The sequence below is a fragment of the Pristiophorus japonicus genome, chromosome 1 (genome assembly GCF_044704955.1).
Source record: "Pristiophorus japonicus isolate sPriJap1 chromosome 1, sPriJap1.hap1, whole genome shotgun sequence".
NCBI classification, from domain to species: domain Eukaryota; kingdom Metazoa; phylum Chordata; class Chondrichthyes; family Pristiophoridae; genus Pristiophorus; species Pristiophorus japonicus.
Window position 1 is genome coordinate 343,931,107 of NC_091977.1, and position 23,360 is coordinate 343,954,466.

General features: G+C 44.3%; 1 protein-coding gene and 1 non-coding gene across 7 annotated transcripts in view; both read left to right on the plus strand.

Moving 5' to 3' along the window:
* LOC139273284 (CLIP-associating protein 2-like) overlaps positions 1–23,360 on the plus strand; it is a 650,606-nt gene that overhangs the window by 24,849 nt on the left and 602,397 nt on the right. For 5 of the 6 annotated variants that reach the window (XM_070889996.1, XM_070889987.1, XM_070890014.1 and 2 more), the window contains exons 2-3: positions 13,804–13,882; positions 22,623–22,726. In XM_070889996.1, coding sequence (XP_070746097.1) covers positions 13,804–13,882; positions 22,623–22,726 — 183 coding nt within the window. Of the gene's footprint in view, positions 1–5,923; positions 5,978–13,803; positions 13,883–22,622; positions 22,727–23,360 lie in introns of those variants that run through there. The other variant, XM_070890024.1, reaches the window with a different exon arrangement.
* On the plus strand, positions 2,064–2,150 carry trnastop-uca (transfer RNA opal suppressor (anticodon UCA)). Its single transcript has one exon. It is a non-coding gene; the product is annotated as a tRNA-Sec (tRNA).

Sequence of the window (23,360 nt, forward strand, 5' to 3'; positions counted from 1 at the left end):
GGGAGTGAGGGAGGGGGGAGAGAGAGAGGGGGGAGAGAGAGAGAGAGGGGGGAGGAGAGAGAGAGGGGGAGAGAGAGAGGGGAGAGGAGGAGAGAGAGAGGGGGCGAGACAGAGAGAGGGAGAGGGAGAGAGAGAGAGGGGGGGAGGGGAGAGGAGAGGAGAGAGAGAGAGGGGGAGAGAGAGGGGGGAGCAGAGGGAGAGGGGGGAAGCGGGGGGGGGAGAGGGGGGAAGCGGGGGGGGGGAGGGAGGGAGGGAAAGGGGGGGAAGCGGGGGGGGGAGGGAAAGGGGGGGAGCGGGGGGAGGGGGGGAGTGGGGGAGAGAGTGGGGGAGAGAGAGAGTGGCGGGGAGAGAGGGGGGAGGGAGCGTGAGAGAGAGGGGGGGGGTGTCGGGTCGGGGAACAGGAGCGCGAGTCGGGTCAGTGGGGTGCGGGGGGAGCAGGTCTCCGGTCTCTGGTCGGGGTGGGGGACGGGTCTCGGGGCGGGGGGGGGGGAGCGGGTCGTCGGGGGGCGGGGGGTGGGGGGAAGCAGGTGTCGGGTCGGGTCTGGTCGGCGGGGAGGGGGAGCGAGTGTCTGGTCTGTCAGGCGGGGAGCAGGAGCTGGCCGTGGGAGGAGCCCCAGTGAGGCCATTGGGCCAGGGCTAGGGGCTGCGTGCTTCGGGCCCCTCCCACACAGTTCGGCGCCTGGAGCTACTGCACTTGCGTGCCGACTGTAGTGCGCATGTGCAGAGGTCCCGGCACTGTTTTCTGCGCCGGGACCTGGCTCCGCCCCCCCTACAGCTCGTGCTGACTGCGCCAAGGGCCAGAGGACCTGTAAGTAGGTGCAGACTACCGAGGATTTTTTTAGGCGCCGTTTTAGGCGCGAAAAACGGGCGCCCAGCTCGGAGGGGCGCTTGTTTTTTTCTTGTGGAAACTTGGGCCCTATGACCTCTTCCTCAAGGCTACTGTGGCCAATTTGCTTTGTCCAATCAATATAAAGGTTAAAATTGCCGATGATTATTGCCGTTCTATTTTTACAAGCCTCCATTATTTCTTGATTTATACTCCGTCCAACAGTCTAGCTACTGTTATGGGGCCGATAGACTACGTCCACCAGCGACTTTTCCCCTTATTATTCCTTATCTCCACCAAAACTGATTCAACATCTTGATCTTCTGAGCAATATCGTTTCTCACTAACGTACTGATCTCATCCTTTATTAACAGAGCTATTCCATCTTTTGCTTTCTGTCTGTCCTTCCGAATTGTCAAATACCTCTGAATATTTAGTTTGCAGCCTTGGTCGCCTTGTAACCGCGTCTGTGTAATGGCTATTGATCATACCCATTTTGTATCTATTTGTGCCGTCAATAAGAACATAAGAACATAAGAATTAGGAACAGGAGTAGGCCATCTAGCCCCTCGAGCCTGCTCATCCATTCAACAAGATCATGGCTGATCTGGCCGTGGACTCAGCTCTACTTACCCGCCCTCTCCCCGTAACCCTTAATTCCTTATTGATTGGTTAAAAATCTATCTATCTGTGACTTGAACACATTCAATGAGCTAGCCTCAACTGCTTCCTTGGGCAGAGAATTCCACAGATTCACAACTCTCTGGAGAAGAAATTCCTTCTCAACTCGATTTTAAATTTGGCTCCTCCGTATTTTGAGGCTGTGCCCCCTAGTTCTAGTCTCCCCTACCAGTGGAAACAACCTCTCTGCCTCTATCTTGTCTATCCCTTTCATGATTTTAAATGTTTCTATAAGATCACCCCTCATCCTTCTGAACTCCAATGAGTAAAGACCCAGTCTACTCAATCTATCATCATAAGGTAACCCCCTCATTTCCGGAATCAGCCCTAGTGAATCGTCTCTGTACCCCTTCCAAAGCTAGTATATCCTTCCTTAAGTAAGGTGACCAAAACTGCACACAGTACTCCAGGTGCGGCCTTACCAATACCCTATACAGTTGCAGTAGGACCTCCCTGCTTTTGTACTCCATCCCTCTCGCAATGAAGGCCAACATTCCATTCGCCTTCCTTGATTACCTGCTGCACCTGCAAACTAACTTTTTGGGATGAAATATTTGTCTGGATGAGTCTCAGTGGTCTGGGATGCAGGCTTCAGACCTGTAGCTGTCTAGCGACAGAGTGGTTCAATTCCACCTTTCAGGCGCAGTGTGAGTGATGATTAATGGATTTGTAGGCAGTTTTACCTAAAAGAGTTTCATGCACAAGGACCCCCAGGTCCCTCTGCACCTCAGCATGTTGTAATTTCTCCCCATTCAAATAATATTCCCTTTTACTGTTTTTTTTTTCCCAAGGTGGATGACCTCACACTTTCCGACATTGTATTCCATCTGCCAAACCTTAGCCCATTCGCTTAACCTATCCAAATCTCCTTGCAGCCTCTCTGAGTCCTCTACACAACCTGCTTTCCCACTAATCTTTGTGTCATCTGCAAATTTGGTTACACTACACTCTGTGCCCTCTTCCAGGTCATCTATGTATATTGTAAACAGTTGTGGTCCCAGCACCGATCCCTGTGGCACACCACTAACCACCGATTTCCAACCCGAAAAGGACCCATTTATCCCGACTCTCTGCTTTCTGGTCGCCAGCCAATTCTCTATCCATGCTAATACATTTCCTCTGACGCTGCGTACCTCTATCTTCTGCAGTAACCTTTTGTGTGGCACCTTATCGAATGCCTTTTGGAAATCTAAATACACCACATCCATCGGTACACCTCTATCCACCATGCTCGTTATATCCTCAAAGAATTCCAGTAAATTAGTTAAACATGATTTCCCCTTCATGAATCCATGCTGCGTCTGCTTGATTGCACTATTCCTATCTAGATGTCCCGCTATTTCTTCCTTAACAGTTTCAAGCATTTTCCCCACTACAGATGTTAAACTAACCGGCCTATAGTTACCTGCCTTTTGTCTGCCCCCTTTTTTAAACAGAGGCGTTACATTAGCTGCTTTCCAATCCGCTGGTACCTCCCCAGAATCCAGAGAACTTTGGTAGATTATAACGAATGCATCTGCTATAACTTCTGCCATCTCTTTTAATACCCTGGGATGCATTTCATCAGGACCAGGGGACTTGTCTACCTTGAGTCCCATTAGCCTGTCCAGCACTACCTCCCTAGTGATAGTGATTGTCTCAAGGTCCTCCCTTCCCACATTCCTGTGGCCTACAATTTTTGGCATGGTTTTTGTGTCTTCCACTGTGAAGACCGAAGCAAAATAATTGTTTAAGGTCTCAGCCATTTCCACATTTCCCATTATTAAATCCCCCTTCTCATCTTCTAAGGGACCAACATTTACTTTAGTCACTCTTTTAGTCAACTGATCTATTTTATTGTGAATGCTGCGTGCATTCAGATAAAGAGCTTTTAAATTTGTTTTTTTACCTCTTTTTTTTTTTCCTGCTTTGATCCCACCTTTTGATACACTTTTATGTTTATACATTCTTTTCCTTCCTGTCACGCTCTAGTTTATATTTCCCTCAGTACTACCCTGCTTTATTGCCTTCTCATTCTTGGACTTTTTTAACATTTCCGCTCACCTGAACTCTTTCTCCCCCCCGTCCCCCCCCCCACCCCACCCCCACCCCACCCCCACCCCCACGTTCCCCACTCATTAGTTTAAAGCACTTGACAATACTGCACATGCAGCATCTCTCTTCCAGGACTTAGTGAGCAGCCTGTGCAGGACCTCGTGATTAGAGCGCGGCCGTGCACCTTAGGGGAACATTATTGTGCGGCCCTCAACAGCTCACCAAAACTTGTTATTGGCCCTCCAGTCCAAATAATTGCTCACCCCGGTTTAACATCTCATCAGGACCAAACTATTTCATGAACGCACTGATAGAGAAGATTGAGCTGAATGGAGGCTATGTTAATGTCTTTTTTTTAAATTCGCTGGCAGTCACCAGCAGCATTTAGCAGGATTAATTTCTCTCCACTTCAAAGAGAGGATGTTTCCTTTTCTTGTTAAGTAGCTTCTTAAATTAGGTTTTTTAAAAAAAACGAAGTATAAATACGTTGTCTTGTGTAGTGCCTGTGTTGGAAGTTTGTAAATTGGTTTCTGCCATGAATGTGTATTTGCAGCACCAAATTTCTGATTGGTCCCCTTGGAAGACGGGACCAGATTTGGTCCCCTTGGAAGACGGGACCAGATTTGGTCCCCTTGGAAGACGGGACCAGATTTGGTCTCCTTGGAGGATAAGACACACCCAACTATTTGTCTGGAATGTGTAATTTGATCCTGCTTGCTGGAATAATCAAGATATTTGCAACATGTAATTTGATCCATTCATTGTGACAGCCAGATCCCAGAGCTCACCTTTCTAACACTACTGCTTTTAGAGTGCAGACAAAGCTCACCCTCCCAGGTTAGGAGTATGCACATTGCTGATTTAGATAGAATGCCATGGAGGGATTTTAATACTAGGAAGAGAATTTTAAAATCAAGGTGTTGATGGACAGTGTTCCCCCCAATTATCTTTTGGGTGCATGGTGCCTGAAATGGGCTGCGTGGCCCATCCAGATTTTCATCTATGAGCGTAATATCTCCCATTCAAAAGCTGGCAAGCGGCTTGCACAGGACCTCCAGACGTGCGGCCGCATAGCTTAGTGGGAACATTGGCTCGTGGTCCACCAACAATGTAGGTCAACAATCACGGGTGGTGGGTGAATGGAAACTGCTGCGTGTTTGGTTTCGTGCAGCAAAGTTTTGGATGAGCTCAAGTTCACTGGGGGTGCAAGATGGTAGGCTGGCAAGAAGAAGATTGGAATAGTTGAGTCCAACAAGTAATACACAACTATAATGTTAAGCATGTTGTAGGACCAACACAATACACTGTCAGTTTAAAAAAATGTATTTATTGCTCATCCCTAGTTGCGCTTGAGGGGCTGCCTTCTTGAACCGCTGCGGTCTGGGTGGGTGGGGGAAGGAGAGAGAGAGCGTGGTGCAGATGTAAAGGGTGTGGGGTGAAAGGATGTGATCCAGGCCTAACAGAAGGCGGGAGAATGTGATCTATTTTCCCATTTGGATCATGTACTTGCTCTCATTCTGCCCCCCCCCCCCCTCCCCCTCCTTTTAGACCTGCATCATGTTCTTTTCTCTCTTTCTCTCTTCCCCCCCCCACTGTTCTCACCGTGCTTTGCTCCCGAAGGTCCTGACCTTCCAATCCTCTGATCTTCTCTGCACGGAGCCGAGGACAGCATGCTGGTGTAGGCCGCATGCGCTGCACAATTTGGTACTAAACATTCGCGACCGGATTGAGTGCGCTACCAGAGCATTGTGGAAATAGTGTCCTGTCATTCAGTGTAGAATCAGAATTGTTGTCAAGAATTTTGTTCACGTGTCGACATAAGTCTGATGGTTGTTTTGTATGCATAAAGGCTGATGTCCTGTTGTAGTTGATGTTTGAAGCGCAAAACCACTTCAGATCACAAGGTGGTCAATGATGTTGCGATTTAATTTGATCAGAATCTGTTCGATGTTGTTCCAACACAATGACTGCCCTACCTTAAAAATATTGGAAAAAAATGTAACTTGATCTTTGTGAGCACCTGTTCTGCTTGAACTTTCAGCGATCTGCACCGACACCTGGGAGTCCCTGGCCAAAGACAGCCCTAAGTGGAGGAAGAGCATCCGGGAGGGCGCTGAGCACCTCGAGTCTCATCGCTGAGAGCATGCAGAAAGCAAGCGCAGGCAGCGGAAGGAGCATGCGGCAAACCAGACTCCCCACCCATCCTTTCCTTCAACAACTGTCTGTCCCACCTGTGACAAAGACTGTAATTCCCGTATTGGACTGTTCAGTCACCTAAGAACTCACTTTTAGAGTGGAAGCAAGTCTTCCTCGATTTTGAGGGACTGCCTATGATGAGTCTTGCCCTTGCATGTTTGTGTTTTACATTTTTTTTGCGTGGCAAGTTGCTGAAAGTGCAAGCTGATGATGGCGCAGCAAGGGAAAAGGGGCATCTGGGTAAGCATCTGACTATCTCCTTAAACAATCCGATTGAAGGATTGTGAAATAAACAGTGCAAGGACTGAGAAGGAAGTGTAAATTAGAGTGGGTAAATTTAATGTTAAATCAGGTACATAAAGAGAGGGATAGAAAGTTTGGATTACGAGAGAGAGGAAAAAAAGCGACAAATGAAAAGTATCATTTTAATTTTGTTAGACTTTTACATTTAAAAAAAATCTCCAACAACAACTAAAACTTGAGGTAATGAGACTCCACACTTGAGGTTGACTGGTAATTAACACATACCACGTTGTTAAAAGGGTACTTAGACTTGAAATGGCTTGACTTAATTTTCTGTGACGTGTTTAGTTTGTCCCTACCACACAAATACAGCAATTTAATGCCATTCAAGACATTTCAATGGTGAGGCAGACAGCAAGATGGCGTTTTCGCCAGTTATCGTCACTCCGACAGCACCTCTAGACTTTTGTTGAGTTTAACCGTGCTTCTGCCTTACACCTGAAGTTGCTGTACCATTTGCACATAAATAACAGTGAGCGCCATTAGCCTCACTGTTCGTTATTTTGACAGCAAAATCTGGCCCATTAGGACGGGTGACTAAAAGCTTGGGCAAAGAAGTAGGTTTTATGGAGGGACTAAATAAAGGAGACCACAAAGTTGCGAAGGCAGAGTTGGCTAAAGATCACTGGGAAAATAGATTAAAGAGTGGGACGGTTGATGAGCAGTGGCAGACATTTAAGGAGATATTTCATAATTCGCATCAAAAATATATCCCAATGAGAAGGAAAGACTGTAAGAGAAGGGCTAACCATCCGTGACTAAGGAAATAAGGGAGGGTATCAAATTGAAAACAAAGGGCATACAATGTGGCCAAGACTAATGGGCGACCAGAGGATTGGGAAATTTTTAAAAGCCAGTAAAGAACGACTGAAAAAAATGGAGAGGGAAGATAGATTATGAAAGTAAACTGACACGAAATATAAAAACAGATAGTAAGAGGTTCTACAGGTACATAAAAAGGAAAAGTGTGGCTAAAGTAAATGTTGGTTCCCTAGAGGATGAGACTGAGGAATTAATAATGGAGAACAGGGAAATGGCTGAGACATTGAGCAAATATTTTGTATCGGTCTTCGGCAGAAGACACTAAAAACATCCCAATAGTGGATAATCAAGGCGCTACAGGGAAGGAGGAACTTAATACAATCACCATCACTAATGAAGTAGTACTCGGTAAAATAATGGGACTAAAGGCGTACATGTCCCCTGGACCTGATGGCTTACATCCTAGATTGCTAAAAGAAGTGGCTGCAGAGATAGTGAATGCATTGGTTGTACTCTACCAAAATTCCCTGGATTGTGGGGAGGTCCCAGCGGATTGGAAAACCGCAAAAGTAACGCCCCTATTTAAAAAAGAAGACATACAGAAAGCAGGAAACTATAGACCGGTTAGCCTGAGATCTGTCATTGGGAAAATGCTGGAGTCCATTATTAAGGAAGCAGCAGCACGACATTTGGAAAAGCATAATTCAATCAAGCAGAGTCAGCATGGTTTTATGAAAGGAAAATTGTTATGTCTGCAACACCTTGTAACCAGCATTCTACCGCCAATAGAAGGCGCATCTGTTGGAGTCCCAAGGGATCCCAGCATCCCTTGGGAGCACTGCATATAAGCAGGCCTCCCTTGCTGTGCCAGCACTCTGGAGTCAGACTAAACAGACTAAGTTACACTTACTCAAGTCTACAGTAATCAGTCATTTGTGTTATTTGAGACATGACAACTGGCGACGAGTAATCGATAACGAACCATCACGTGAAAATGGCGCTGTGGAGGCGATCAAACACTATGCGTGCAAAGGCTGTGGAACAATGGGACACCTCCAACCAAATTGCAGACGAGCTGCAAACCCTGCAAACCACCACGTTGCAGAAGAAGACCGATCCATGGCAGATCAAACTGAACTAGAAACTCGAACCGAGGAGGCAGAAGTGTATGGGGTACACACCTTCACCACGAAATGTCCACCGATCATGTTAAAAGTTGAACTGAACGGAATTGCAGTATCCATGGAACTGGACATGGGTGCGAGTCAGTCTATCATGAGTAAAAAGGCCTTCGAGAGGCTGTGGTGCAACAAGGCACAAAGGCCCAAGCTGAGATCTATTCATACCAAGCTGAGAACTTACACTAAAGAGCTCATCCCTGTAATTGGCAGTGCAGCAGTAAAAGTCTCCGATGATGGATTGGTGCTCGAACTACCAGTATGGATTGTACCAGGAGAGGGCCCCGCACTGTTTGGCAGAAGCTGGCTGGGAAAAATCCGCTGGAACTGGGACGACATCCGACCGCTCTCGTCCGTCGACGACGTCTTGTGCCCAGGTTTTGAGCAAGCTCCCGTTGTTTGAGCCAGGCATCGGAAGTTTCTCTGGGGCGAAGGTGCAGATCCACTTGGTTCGTGGTACACGACCACAAGGCATGTGTGGTGCCCTACATGATGCGAGCGAAAGTAGAGATCGAGCTGGACATGCCGCAACGAGAGGACATCATCGCGCCGGTTGAGTTCAACAAGTGGGCCAGTCCGATTGTTCCAGTTGTCAAGGGCACTATAAAGTAACGATTAACCGTTTTTCGCTGCAGGACGAGTACCCACTACCCAAGGCAGGCGACCTATTTGCGACGCTGGCAGGAGGGAAGATGTTCTCCAAGTTGGACCTGACCTCGGCCTACATGAGCTGGCGGAATCTTTGAAAGGCCTCATCTGCATTTAACACGCACAAAGGTCTGTAAATCTACAATAGATGCCCGTTTGGGATTTGATCGGCCGTGGCTATTTTTCAAAGGAACATGGAGAGTCTGCTAAAGTCGGTTCCACACACTGTGGTTTTCTAGGACGACATATTGATCACAGGTCGGGACACCATTGAACACTTGCAGAATCTGGAAGAGGTTCTAAGTCGGCTAGATCGTGTGGGACTCTGGTTGAAACGCTCAGTGTGTTTTCCTGGCGCCAGAGGTCGAGTTCTTAGGGAGAAGAATCATGGCAGACGGCATCAGACCCACTGGTGCCAAGACGGAGGCCATCAAGAATGCGCCGAGATAACAGAACGTGATGGCGCTACGGTCGTTCCTGGGACTCCTCAATTATTTTGATAATTTCCTACCCAGGTTAAGCACCTTGCTAGAACCTCTACATGTGTTGCTACGCAAGGGAGATGACTGGGTATGGGGGAAATCATAAGAGACTGCTTTTGAGAAAGCCAGAAATCTGTTATGTTCCAACAAACTGCTTGTTCTGTATGACCCATGTAAATGATTAGTACTAGCTTGCGATGCGTCTTCGTACGGGGTCGGGTGTGTATTACAACAAGCAAGCGAATCGGGAACATTGCAACCGGTCGCCCATACGTCCAGGAGTTTGTCCAAGGCCGAAAGGGCCTATAGCATGATTGAAAAAGAAGCTCTGGCATGCGTTTATGGGGTGAAAAAAATGCACCAGTATTTGTTTGGGCTTAAGTTTGAGTTAGAAACTGACCATGAGCCACTCATATCGCTATTCTCTGAGAGCAAAGGTATTCAGACCAATGCCTCTGCTCGCATCCAAAGATGGCCGCTCACGCTGTCTGTATATAACAATGTAATTCGCCACCGGCCAGGCACAGAGAACTGCGCTGATGCTCTGTCTGCTACCATTGCCCACCACTGGGGTGGAAATGGCACAGCCTGCAGACTTGCTCTTGGTGATGGATGCATTTGAAAACGAAAAGTAACCCGTTACGGCCGCCAGATCAGGACCTGGAACAGCCAGGATCCTTTACTGTCCCTTGTTTTTAAAAAAAAAAACTGTCCTCCATGGGAGCTGATCCAGCGTCCCAGCGGAGATGCATGAAGAGATCAAGCCATTCCAGCGGCACAAAGATGAAATGTCCATACAGGCGGACTGCCTTTTGTGGGGTAATCGCGACACATTGTACCAGAATTCTACTGCTACCAGAGGGCGCATCTGTTGGAGTCTCAAGTGATCCCAGCATCCCTATAAGCAGGCCTCTCATGCTGTGCCAGCACTCTGGAGTCAGAATAAAGAGACTAAGGTCACACTTACTCAAGTCTACAGTATTCAGTCACATTGCTTTATTTGAGACAGAACAACTGAGACATAACAGAAATCATGCTTGACAAATTTGCTGGAGTTCTTCGAAAATGTAACGAGCACGGTGGATAAAAGAGAATCAATGGATGTGGTGTATTTGGATTTCCAGAAGGCATTTGATAAGGTGCCACGTAAAAGGTTACTGCACAAGATAAAAGTTCACGAGGTTGGGGGTAATATATTAGCATGATTTGAGGATTGGCTTATTAACAGAAAACAGAGAGTCGGGATAAACAGGTCATTTTCTAGTTGGCAAACATTAACTAGTGGGGTGGGTCCTCAGATATTTACAATCCTATATTAATGACTTGGATGAAGGGACTGCGTGTAATGCAACCAAGTTTGCTGATACAAAGATGGGTGAGAAAGCAAATTGTGAGGAGGGGACACAAAATCTGCAGAGAGATATAGACAGGCTAAGTGAGTGGGCAAACATTTGGCAGATGGAGTATAATGTTGGAAAATGTGAGGTTATCCACTTTGGCAGAAAAAATAGAAAAGCAGATTATAATTTAAGTGAAGAAAAATTGCAAAGTGCTGCAGTACAGAGGGACCTGGGGGTCCTTGTGCATGAAACACAAAAAGTTAGTATGCAGGTACAGCAAGTAATCAGGAAGGCAAATGGAATGTTGGCCTTTATTGCAAGGGGGTGGAGTATAAAAGCAGAGAAGTCCTGCTACAACTGTACAGGGTATTGGTGAGGCCACACCTGGCGTACTGCGTACAGTTTTGGTCTCCGTATTTAAGAAAGGATATACTTGCATTGGAGGCTGTTCAGAGAAGGTTCACTAGGTTGATTCCAGAGTTGAGGGGGTTGACTTATGAAGATAGTTTGGGTCTATGCTCATTGGAGTTCAGAAGAATGAGAGGTGATCTTATCGAAACATGTAAGATAATGAGAGGGCTAAACAAGATGGATGCAGAGTGTATATTTCCACTCAGGGGAAACTAAAACTAGGAGGCATAGTCTCAGAATAAGGGGCCGCCTATTTAAAACTAAGATGAGGAGGAATTTCTTCTCTGAAGGTTGTAAATCTATGCACTTCTATGCCCCAGAAAACTCTGGAGGCTGGATCATTCAATATATTTAAGGCGGAGATAGACAGATTTTTGAGCGATGAGCGTTATGGGGAGTGGGCAGGGAAGTGGAACTGAGTCCATGATCAGATCAGCCATAATCTTATTAAATGGTGGAGCAGGCTTGAGGGGTCAAGTGGCCTATTCCTGCTCCTATTGTGTTCTTGTGTTCTTTCGGCCCGGGATAGGAATGGCACCTGTGGTGGCGGGGGCGCTTTTCGGCCTGGGATAGCAGCGGCACCACGGGCGGGGCCATTCGGCCCGGCATAGCAGCGGTGCGGGTGGCCATTCGGCCCGGGATATGAACGGTGCGGGGGGCCTTTAGGGCTGGGATAGGAGCGCGTATGTTTCACTTTCCAGCCTCAGCCCTTTAGTGTGTCCCTCATTGCCCTGGCAACCTCAGTTTTTGGCACAGAGCTTAATAATCTGTGTCGCTCCAAATTCTAAGTTTATTCCAGTGAAAGTTGTAACTTTTTTTGGCGCAGTCGGCCACTAAAAAAGTCAGACGTACCTCGACAATTGCGCCAAAAGTCAGCCATGTGGAAAATTGGCCCCAAAGTCTTTTCCAGAATTATGCTGAGATTCTCTCAAAACCGCTTTTCTTTCAAGGTGATTGTACAGTGTCTAATGCTCCCTTCTACGTACTTGATAACTTAAGTTAAAGTAAGTTTCTTGATTTTGACTTATTGCCATTTTTAAATATAGTCATCACATGGCTCTATCTTCAGTCTAAATATGAGCAAGTGCCTCAAATAATGCAACCCCCATTCTTTGAACACCCTTGGGTGAATGTATTTGTGGCCAACTGCCCGATCTATTTAAGAGCTCTACATCTAGTGAGGACTACGTCCACATTCACTAACAGTTTTACTGATAGAACTGATGCTATGTTATATTGGTAACCTAACATCATCTTCAGTAGTGAAGACTAATGGAAAGTAGTCATTTACAACTTCTGTCATTATCCTGGAACTCTACCTTAATCTGCTCTGCAGTATCCTTCAGTGGCCCTACACCATCGTTCATAACTCTCTGACTTCTAACATAGCTGACAAAGACCTTTCTATCACTGCCACACCTATTCTCTATCCTCCTGTGTCTTTTTGCAGCTCTGATAGCAGCTTTCGTTTCCTTCAGTTGAGTTGGGATACCTATCCTTAGTCTGCTGAGGTTATTAACCTTAAATTGGTAAAAATATTTCTGTTTTAGTCAATTTATCTTTGGACATGACCAGTTCGTCAGTTTGGTTTTGTTTTACCATATGCCCTTTTGACCATAGAAATAGATGCTGTGAGGTTATTTTTCCTGGCTGGAGAATCTGGAATTAAGCGACATAGTCTTAGGATAATAGGTTTGGCCATTTAGGACTGAGATGAGGAGAAATTGCTTCAAGGGTTGTGAATCTTTTGAATTTCCTACTCCAGAGGGCTGTGGATGCTCAGTTGTTGAGTATATTCAAGGCTGCGATAGATAGATTTTTTGTCTCTAGGGCAATCAAGGGATATAGGGAGAGGGCAATCAAGGGATATAGGGAGAGGGCAGCAAAGTGGAGTTGAGATAGAAAATCAGTTATGATATTGAATGGCAAAGCAGGCTCGAAGGGTCGTATAGCCTAATCTATGTTGTTAAACATTTGTGGCTTCCTTCTGCGTAAGGAAGGTTTTTAAAAAAAATTGTTAATGCTGTTATATCTGTCCAGTAGGACCTTCCCTAAGTTTCTTGCCATCTTGTGCAAATTTAGGTTATAAACAGGTATCATGGTTGCTATATCCTAGTCGCTCTCAGCATTCAAGGGGGAAAAATAATCTGAACTTGCAGATCAGAATGGATTCAAACTGCTGCCTTATCAAACAGCATGCATAGTCAGCAAATAAGAGTGCAGTGGTGGATCAGTTTATCTAAGTTGGCGACATAGTATAGGCAAGGCTGTATGAAATTATGGATTGGCTGATTAAGTACAATTATCGGTATATGTCATGCTTTTTTTTTAGTAGATTGTTTTTGTTTAGTAGATTGTCAAATATGGGGCACTTTTGTGCTGCAGATCTATGTTCACCAGCAATTACATTGGGAGTGTGTGAACTCATTCAGCCAGCAGACATGAGAATTTCATCCCATCATTTAAGGCTGAATTTGAACTCTCATTCCAGAAGTGAAAAACCAGTGTCATAAAACACATTGCCACAACATTTTTGCATGCAGTAATTGCCAAATGTTCTTAATTAATGAATGATGTGGAACACCAAACTGAAACGGGTGAGAGGGGATGAGAGAATGAGAGAGAGAATTTTTACTACTGATGTTGACTTGAGTTTTTGTGAAATATTCATTTCAGTATAATACTAATGTAATAACAGGGCAAGTGAAATAGAACGCAGAAACTTTTCTTGATTAAATTAGAGTTGAAAACTTTCTCGCAGTACCTTTTATTGACTTGCTTGAAGTCATCTTTGAGATAAAAGCTCAACGCTTATATCTATTCACTTGGTCCAGTTAAATGTAAGGTGCAGTGTAATAATACCAGTAAATTTTCCTGCTTAACTACAAAAAAGGAAAAAACTAGTAGAATCTTTGTACTTAAACATTTTTTTGTTATTGCAGGTTACATTACTTGGACTAGATGTCTTAGGAGCACTTGTGGATCGCATTAAAGATCGTTTCAAGCCCCATTTTGGAACAGGTGAGTAAACTTTCCCTCTTCCAATTTGTTTCCTCTAAAGCATTCCAAACCAGCTGGTTATGCCAATAAGTCAACCACTGAGAATGTTGATAAAGGATATTACATGGGATTACATAGGATACACAGTACCGAAACTGGCCATTTGGCCCAACAAGTCCATGATGGCGTTTATGATCCATTCGAGCCTACTCCTGTCTATCCTCATCTAAATCTATCAGCATAACTCTCTATTTTCTTCTCCCTCTTGCTTGTCTATTTACTCCTTAAATGCATCTATACTATTCGCTTCAACCATTCCCTGTAGTAGTGTTCAAAGTGGAAGATCAGGGTGGTCATAGCCATTGTGCTCACCGCGTGCTGGAGGAGAAGAGGCCAAGTCATTAGTGGAGAAGGAGAGGTCCAGCCGCCGTCACTGAAGGGGAGGAGGCCAGATCGCCGTTGAGGAGAGGCCCAGCCGCCTGGTCGGAGGCTCAACTGGCTCACCAGGCGTTGTCGGGGATCGGGTGGAGCAGCTGAGTCAGCCACATTCAAGGAGGAGCTCGCCGAAAGAGGGGAGAGGTCCAGGTCGCTGCTGCAGGAGGCTCAGTCACTGCTGGTTGGAGGATAGTCCGCTCATCGCCGATGGGTGGAGATTCGGAGGGAAGGTTCGCGCCTGAGGTAGGCCCAAATTTGTGGGATTTAGGGTTTTAGGTAAAGAAATGCAACCCCTATTAGAGGGTCTATTAAGGCCAGGGGAAGTTTAAATAGTGGAAGGGGCGAGGTTGGGGGTGAAAAAGTGTCGTCGGATGGAGGCAGATGGCAAGGATAAGGTTGTTTTGGCAGGGGAGCTGCCACCCCGGTGGCCATCTTGCCTCTGTAGGGTCTGTCATAGTGAGTTCCACATTCGCACCACTCTCTGGTTAAAGAAGTATTTTCTGAATTTCCCTATTTGATTTCTTGGTGACTATCTTGTATTAAGGGCCTCTAGTTTTGCTCTTCCTCACAAAGGAAGCACTCTCAATATCTACTCTAAATAATAAAAAGGTTTTGATCATGTTGCTTGTCCAACATCCAATCCTGGATAAACGGAAATTTCCTGTAACTAAGCATCTGAAAGACTGAAGCCATTGTCTTCAGTCCCCAACATAAACTTTGTTCCATAGCCACCGATTCTATCCCTCTCCCTGGTCACTGTCTGAGGCTGAACCAAACTGTTCACAATCTTGATGTCCGATTTAACCCTGATGATCTTCTGACCACATCTCCTGTGTCACCAAGACCACATATTTCCACCTCTAACGGTGCCTGACTCTGCCCCTGCCTTAGCTCATCTGCTGAAACCCTCATCCATACCTCTGGACTTAACTATTCCAATGCTATCCTGGCTGGCCTCCCATCTTCCACCCTCTGTAAACTTGAGGTCATTTCACAAACCTTTTTGCCTCTACCTCGTTCATCTACTTTTAAGACGCTTCTTAAAATCTACCTCTTTGACCTAGCTTTTGGTCAACTGTCCTTGTGTGGCTCTGTGCCAAAACCCTGCTGCCTGTATCTAAACTCCCCACCAAGTCCCGTTCACCCATTACCCCTGTGCTCGCTGACATACATTGGCTCCCGGTCCGGCAGCGCCTTGATTTTAAAATTCTCATTCTTGCTTTCAATTCCCTCCAAGACCTCAACCCTCCCAATCTCTGTAACCTCCACTAACCCTATAACCTACCGAGATCTCTGTGCTCCTCAAATTCTGGCCTCTTGCGCACACCCAATTTTAATTGCTCCACTACTGGCCATACCTAGACCCTAAGCTCTTGAATTCCAAACCCCCTCCCCCGGATTCCCCTTCCCTTTTTGCCTCTACCTCGCTCTCCTCCTTTAAGATGCTTCTTAAAATCTACCTCTTTGACCTAGCTTTTGGTCAACTGTCCTTGTGTGGCTTTGTGCCAAATCTAAAGACACTATATAAATGCATCATGTTGTTTGTTGTAACTCTAATTTTAAGATTATGTTCCCTTGTTCTTAATTCCTCCACCAGAGGGAATAGTTTCTCTGTACCTTCCCTTTTAACATTTTAAACACCTTGATCAGATCACCCATCAATCTTTTATACTCAAGGGAATACAAGCTGAATTTATGCAACCTGTCTTCATAATTTAATCCTCGAAGCCCTGGTATAATTCTACGAAAGCTGTGCTGCACTCCTTCCAAGACCAATATATCCTCCCTGAGGTGCAGTGCCCAAAACTGAAAGCAGGTGGGTCTGACCCAAGGCTCTTTCGCACTGAAGCATAATGTTACCCATTTTGTATTCCAGTCTCCTTGAGATGAAGGCTAACATTCCATTAGCCTTTTAAATTATATTTTGTACCCGTCCACTTGTTTTTAGTTATTTCTGTACATGGGCACCTAAATGCCCAAGTCCTAACTTACCATATAGAAAATGCTGTGATCTACCTTTCTTGGGTCCAAAGTGGATGACCTTGCACTTCCCCATGGTGAACTTGATTTGTCTGATCATTTAATCTACCAATGTACCGATGCAACTTTCTGCTCTCATCAACATCAGTTACTTTGTCAACTAACTTCGTGCCATCAGCAAACTTAGATATACAGCTCCCTGTTCCGTCATCTAATTCATGTATAAATGTAGTTAAAAGCTGAATCCCCAGTACAGATCCCTTCAGGATACCACCAGTCACATCCTGCCAGTTGGTTCACATGCCTTTTATCCCTACTATGTCTCCTACCTCCTAACCAATTCCCTATCCAAGGTTGCTTCCAATTCCACGTGCCTCCCTTTTTCCTTGTAGTCTCTTGTGTGGAAGCTTATTGAATGCCTTCTGGAAGTTCATGTAAATAACATGCTTTGACACTCCCTTTTCTACCATATTAGTGACCTCAAAAAATGCAATTGTTTATTGGTTAGGTATGACTAACCCTTTACAAATCCATGCTGGATCTCTCTGATTAGTTCATATTTGTCCAAGTGCTCAGTCACTCTGCCCCTAATAATAGATTCTAGTAACTTCCCTACAGCAATCGTTAGACTAATAGGTCTATCATTTCCTGTTAAATAATGAAGTGATATCGACAACTTTCCAATCCTAAGGGACAATTCCTGACTCGAGAGTTTTGGAAGATCATAGTTATAGCATGTACAATTTCTTTGCCTACCTCTTTCAATATGCTGAGGTGGAAACCATCAGGTGTTGGAGATTTGTCTATATTCAGTCTAATTATTTTCTCCATTACCATTTTTTTACGATTATTAAATCTAGTAAGTTCCTCCCCTTGATTTATTTTTATTTTTGGTAATTATTTAGCAAGGATACTATTTCCTTATTTTCAATTACAATATCACCTGTGTCCGTCTTTATGGGGCCCACACTATCCTTAGTCATCCTCCTTCTCTTAATATGCTTGTAAAAAATCTTTAGTGATAGCCATCAAGTTTTTTTTTCTCCAATAACTTTTTGCAGCTCCTACTACAGGTGTAGCGTCGAAAATCCGGAATGCAGAATGTTCCGGAATCCAGACTCCGGACCGATCGGTGGCAGGGTCGTCCGGAATCCATAAAATGTTCTGGAATTCGGACCTGCCGACCTCTGGGTCCCGCCGCTGCCCGAGCTCGGGCCTTACCTCGCCGCCGCTGCCCTTACCTCGCCGCCGCCGCTGCCCTTACCTCAGAGCCTCCTTGCTGGCCTACCTGAACACCACCATGGGGGGGGTTCCGCCCGAGCACCGCCATGGTGGGGTTTCCGCCCATGCACCTCTAGGGCGGTCGGGCCCCGCCCAAAGAGCTTATCGACGGGCCTGGCCGGCTCGAACAGCTCCTCGGCGGGGACCCTCCCCCCTTTCTGACGATCCGAAATGCAGAAATACCCGACCTGGGAAGATGATGGAAAATCCGGAACAGCCTCGGTCCCGAGGGTTCAGTTCCAGATTCTCGATGCTGCACCTGTACTTTATTTGTATCCCTTTGCTGTTCTTTTATATCTCTCCTAGTTTGTTGGATTGTATTATCCCTTTATTTTACTTTCATAGTACCTCTGACCTCTTGTTAATGAATGTTGTTTAATTACACAAGTAGAGCTCTTGCCATTTAGGGATCTGTACAGATCATGTATTGTACCAAATATTTATTTGCACACCTCCCACTGTTCATCTGCAGTTTTTATCTGTTAACTGCTCTGCCCAGTCTTCTGTGGTCAATTTTTGCTTCAACTTCTAAAAGTCAGCATCACTTAAATTTAGAATCTTGGTTCGTGACTCACCATTCTCTCGCTCTCAAACCTAATATCAAATTCAGTCACTTTTAGCTAGGTGTTCACTTGCTGTTAGATTGTTGACTAATTCTGGCTCATTACTCATCACTTAATCTAACATTACCTGTTTTTTCTGCACCGGTTGCCCCTGTCTTGAAAGCCTGAGTTCTGCATTCCAAAGGATAAACCAAGCATCAGAAAGAAATTGCATGTCGCAGAATGTAGCTAGAATTTCCTCTTTCTCTCCCATCAAGTACAGGAAAGTAGGACGTGGCATATAAAGAGAAGGTCTGTTAGTGCCCAGATTTGCTGACAACCATAAAAATAATTCTAGTGCCTTTTAAAAACTTGCCTGATTTTCTTATTGGACAAAAAATATTTCTTCTTGATACAACCGTTTGATTGCAAATCGGGTCCAGGAGAAAGTTCTCAACACAGCTACCAAACCATTCACCAAGTCCTCAGGCACTATTAAAGAGGGAAACCACCTTTTCTCAAGGTCCAGTGTTAATTTATAAATGATTTTCACTTCTTCACATCTCGTCCTCCTGCCACTGTGTTCCACTCTCCAGTTCCTGCTGTGCTCTATTCTCTGGCTCAGAATTGGACATGTTAAATAGAATTGTTCTCTGGACTACTCTTCAAGAATGCCGCAGAATACCAGTTAGTTAAATGTTTTGGAATAAAAATGCTTTGATAAAGCGGCATTCATTTTTTTTAACCTAAAAATGTCTTATGTTTAGATCTATGAAGTAATACCTTAATAAAAGAATTATTGAATCACAGGACTGAAAACTATTAGATACTGGTAGATGTGTGAATTCAGTACTCTTAATATTCATAAATTATTTTGACAGTTTAAAAAAAAAAGTAATTCAAACTTGTCAAGTTTATATTTCCTGCTGTGGGGTTTAGTGTAAGTAATTGAGAATATTAAGTGCAAATGGGAGCATAATAGGTGAGTATTAATGTTGTATTCTGGGAAATGAGCAAATGTAGCAACAGTACCACAAGGAGCTCCCTCCAACTGCATTCTTCTAGAATATGTCAGTGTTTTGATTTAGCAGTTGTCATTAAATAGTTCCCCCCCCCCCCCCCCCCCAAGTTCAATGACAGAATCTTTCCTGAATCGAGATTAAAAATTAATTTTTACACTAAAATCTGATGAATCAGTATCTAGGTCAATCAGATAAACACAATGATGGCAGTTTTCCTAAATTATTTTTGTCACTCCATTTTTTACTTTGGAGCCAGTAATCTTTTACTTTTGTGATAGTGCTGCAGGATGATTTCTTAAATAATTTTTGATGGGTAGCTACATAAGAAGATGATAATTAGGAGGAGGCCATACGTCCCTTCAAGCCTGCTCCGCCATTCAATAAGATCAAGCTGATCTAAGACCTCAACTGCATTTTTCTGCCCGATCTCCATATCTCTTGATTCCCCTAAAATCCAAAAATCTATCTATCTGCCTTGAATATACTCGATGATTCAGCATCCACAGCCTTTGTCGTAGAGAATTCCAAAGTGAGTGAAGAAATTCCTCCTTATCTCAGTCTTAAATGGTCGACCACTTAGCCTGAGACTATTCCTAGTTCTAGACTCTCCAACCTCTAGGGCACACAAGTTCTTCCTCAGATAATGAGACCAAAACTGTACACAGTCCTCCAGATGTGGTTTCAACAAAGCCCAGTACAATTGTAGCAAAACTTCCTTTCTCTTGTTCTGCAACTCCCTTGCAATAAAGGCCAACATGCCATTTGGCTTCCGAATTGCTTGCTGTACTTGCATTTTCGTTCATTGTTTTCTGTACGGGATCACTTAAATCTCTCTGAACTCCAACATTTAACAGTTTCTCTGTATATGAAAAATATTCTGTTTTTCTATTCTTCCTACCAAAGTGAATAACCTCACATTTCTCCATAATGTACCATCTGCCACCGTTGCAGGCTCTTTGAGTCCTCCTCACAGCTTACTTTCCTGCCTAACTTTGTATTGTCATCAAACTTGGATACGTTACACTTGGTCGCTTCATCTAATTCATTAATATAGATTGTAAATAGCTGAGGTCTAAGCACTGATCCTTGCGCACCCCACTAGTTACAGCCTGCCAACCTAAAAATGACTCAATTATCTACTGTTTTCTGTATTAACCAATCCTCTATTCTTGCTAATATATCACCTCCAACCTCATACCTGTATGGAATGTGTAATGTTGACATTTAGGGAGTAAGCTGAAAATTCCAATCAGAGTCTTCAGTTATTAACCCATGAGCTATACCTATCTGCTCTCTTGGCTTTCTCACAACATTTTTGTTTTCTGTTTATGACAAAAAGGCTATTCTTGTACATATGGTCTTGTTTACATGTATAATGAATGAGCAGTGAAATACAATAATGGCATGCAGGAAATGGTAGCTTGCCATTGCTTTCTACTCTAAATTCTTCAGCGCTTTACATACCTGGGAATCCCTGGTCCAACACCACCCTAAGTGAAGGAAGAGCATCTGGGAGGGCACTGAGCACCTTGAGTCTCGTCACCTAGAGCATGCAGAAACCAATGCAGACAGCGGAAGGAGCATGTGGCAAATCAGACTCCCCACCCACCCTTTTTTTCAACAACTCTCTGTCCCACCTGTGACAGAGACTGTAATTCCCGTATTGGACTGTACAGTCACCTGAGGACTCACTTTTAGAGTGGAAGCAAGTCTTCCTCGATTTCGAGGGACTGCCTATGACGATGAATGTCTGAAATCTGAATTCATTTGTGGAATGTTTTACCAGTGCTGTAAAAGCATAGAATTACGTACATTTAAATATAACTTGCAGCACAGAAACAGGCCATTCAGCCCAACAGAAACAGGCCATTCAGCCCAACTGGTCTGTGTTGGTGTGTATGCTCCACATGAGCTTCCTCTCGCCTTCCTCCCACCCTATCCTGCTATTCCTTTCTCCTTCATGTATTTATCTAGCTGTACCTTAAATGCATCTATGCTAATTCAAGAACTTGTATCCGTTAGGCAAGACCATATAATAGCTGGAAGCAGTGGTTGCCAGTAACGCCTACTTTCAGGATCCTGGCTGGTGGGAAATGGTGCCAAATCAATGAGGAGGGGGCATCTCCTTGGATCCTCTTGCCACACATTCGGTGCTGGGCTTCCCACTGGATACTCTGCAGGAGAGCAGTCTATAGGATGTCTCAGAACTGATATTGCTGAAATGTGATTTTTGCTGCTTTTTTCAAATGATCATTCAATTTCCTGAATGCCAAAGATCTCAATGCTGTTTTAGATAACTTTTTTTTTTATGCCTGCTTCTCACTACTTCCTGGATGTTAAGTTCCCAGCCTTGGTCATCCTGGAGCCGTGTCTCCGTAATCCCAATTGCATCATATCCATTAATAGCTATCTGCACAGTTAATTCATCCACCTTGTTACGAATGCTCCTCGCACTGAGACACAGAGCCTTCAGGCTTATTTTTTTAACACTTTGTCCTTTTAAAATTATGTTGTAATGTGGCCCTTTTTGATTTTTGCCATTGATTTCTCTGCCCTCCACTTTTCCTCATCTCCTTTCTACTTTTTGCTTCTGTCCCCATTTTACTTCCCTCTGTCTCCCTGCATAGAGTGCTGTAAGGCCTAATTCCTCATTGCCCCCTCGCTGCTAACAGACACCAGTGAGCTCAACCTCAGATTTAACCTCCAGCTGTGCCAAACTTCAGTAATGTCAGACCAAAGAACTCTCTTTTCGCTCCCCCCCCCCCCCCCGCCCCCCATGTTGCCAAACTGTCAAGCTCCATGAGCCTCCGAGCATTCCCCAGTGTTAGCAAAGCACAGAACTGCCTCCAAGTGCAGATAAACCCGCCCCTTAAACATTTAAATACCAGATCTATACTACAAATTGGTGTCGCTTACGAGTCATAGTCATTACAGCACAGAAGGAGGCCATTCATCCCATCGAGTCACTGCCAGCTCTCTGTAGAGCAATCCAGTCAGTCCCATTCCCCTGCTCTATCCCTGTAGCAAGTTTATTTCCTGTTGAAATTGTCATCGTGCTGTTTATTGTCAGCATTAAACATGGTAAGGGATGGAAAAAAAGGTAAAAGAATTCTATATCAAATGAATTTACAGTTTTGACAGAATCTGGATAGAGATGTTGAATTAAATGTCAGGGCGCCAGTAGAAATGCTAGAATAGCATTTAATAAAAATGTAAATCAGTGGCCCTGGTGTTATCTCTCATAAAACAGCTAGGTCAGTCAAACCAGTCAGAACCAAGCACTATTTCCCTAGCTAACAGTACATTTCAAAGTTATCTGCCAACTTTTTTTTTGTTTGTTGTCTATTTTGTTAGTTGAAATTATTGTGTGGTTTTAAAATCTCAAACTTTTGGATTTTGATTAACATCAGCTATGAAAGCACAGACCTAAACGAGAATAATAATGCAATATTGGTAATGCATGCGAAGATTGTTCTCTCATGCATGCTTTATTTTCTCCAGTGGTACCAGCACTTGTAGATCGTTTAGGCGATAGCAAAGATCAAGTCAGAGAGCAGACACAGAATCTTCTTCTCCGAATAATGGACCATGGTGTGTCACCCCAGGTATGTTTGTTTTTTGGGTTTCCAGTTGTATTGTACTGGCTGTTCCATCTTAAGTCCAGTTATTCCTTAAACATTACAAAAGTAGCATTGTATTTTCAAGTTTAAAAAAAAATTAACTTTAAAGCAATGATGGTGCAGAATCTTTCTAGCCTTTTCAGTATCTGGTGTGTTAAAAGTTGTTGGATACTTTTTCCAGTCTGGTGCTGTACAATGAGAAATTCGAAGGTTGGACAGTTTCTCTAGTTTTAAAACAATTTTTAATGAAACAGAACTGATCTTATGACCTATCCATAATTGGTCCTAACCATTGTCATGGCAATTGGTGAACTACTTGTGAAATCTATTCAACTGGCCTATAGATGACATACCCAAATGTTTGTCACAGGGATGATGTACTGCTCGCGAGCATACTTGATGGACACTTGTATTTTGGAGTATGTTTTCATCTTAGTTGGGTGTGGTTCTCAATAACAACATACATTTATATACCATATTTAATGTTGTAAAACATCACAAGGCGCTTCACAGGAGCGTTATCAAACAAAATTTGACACCGACAAAGCTTGGTCAAAGAGAGAGGTTTTAAGGAGCACCTTAAAGAGTGAGGGGTTTAGGGAGGGAATTCCAGAGCTTA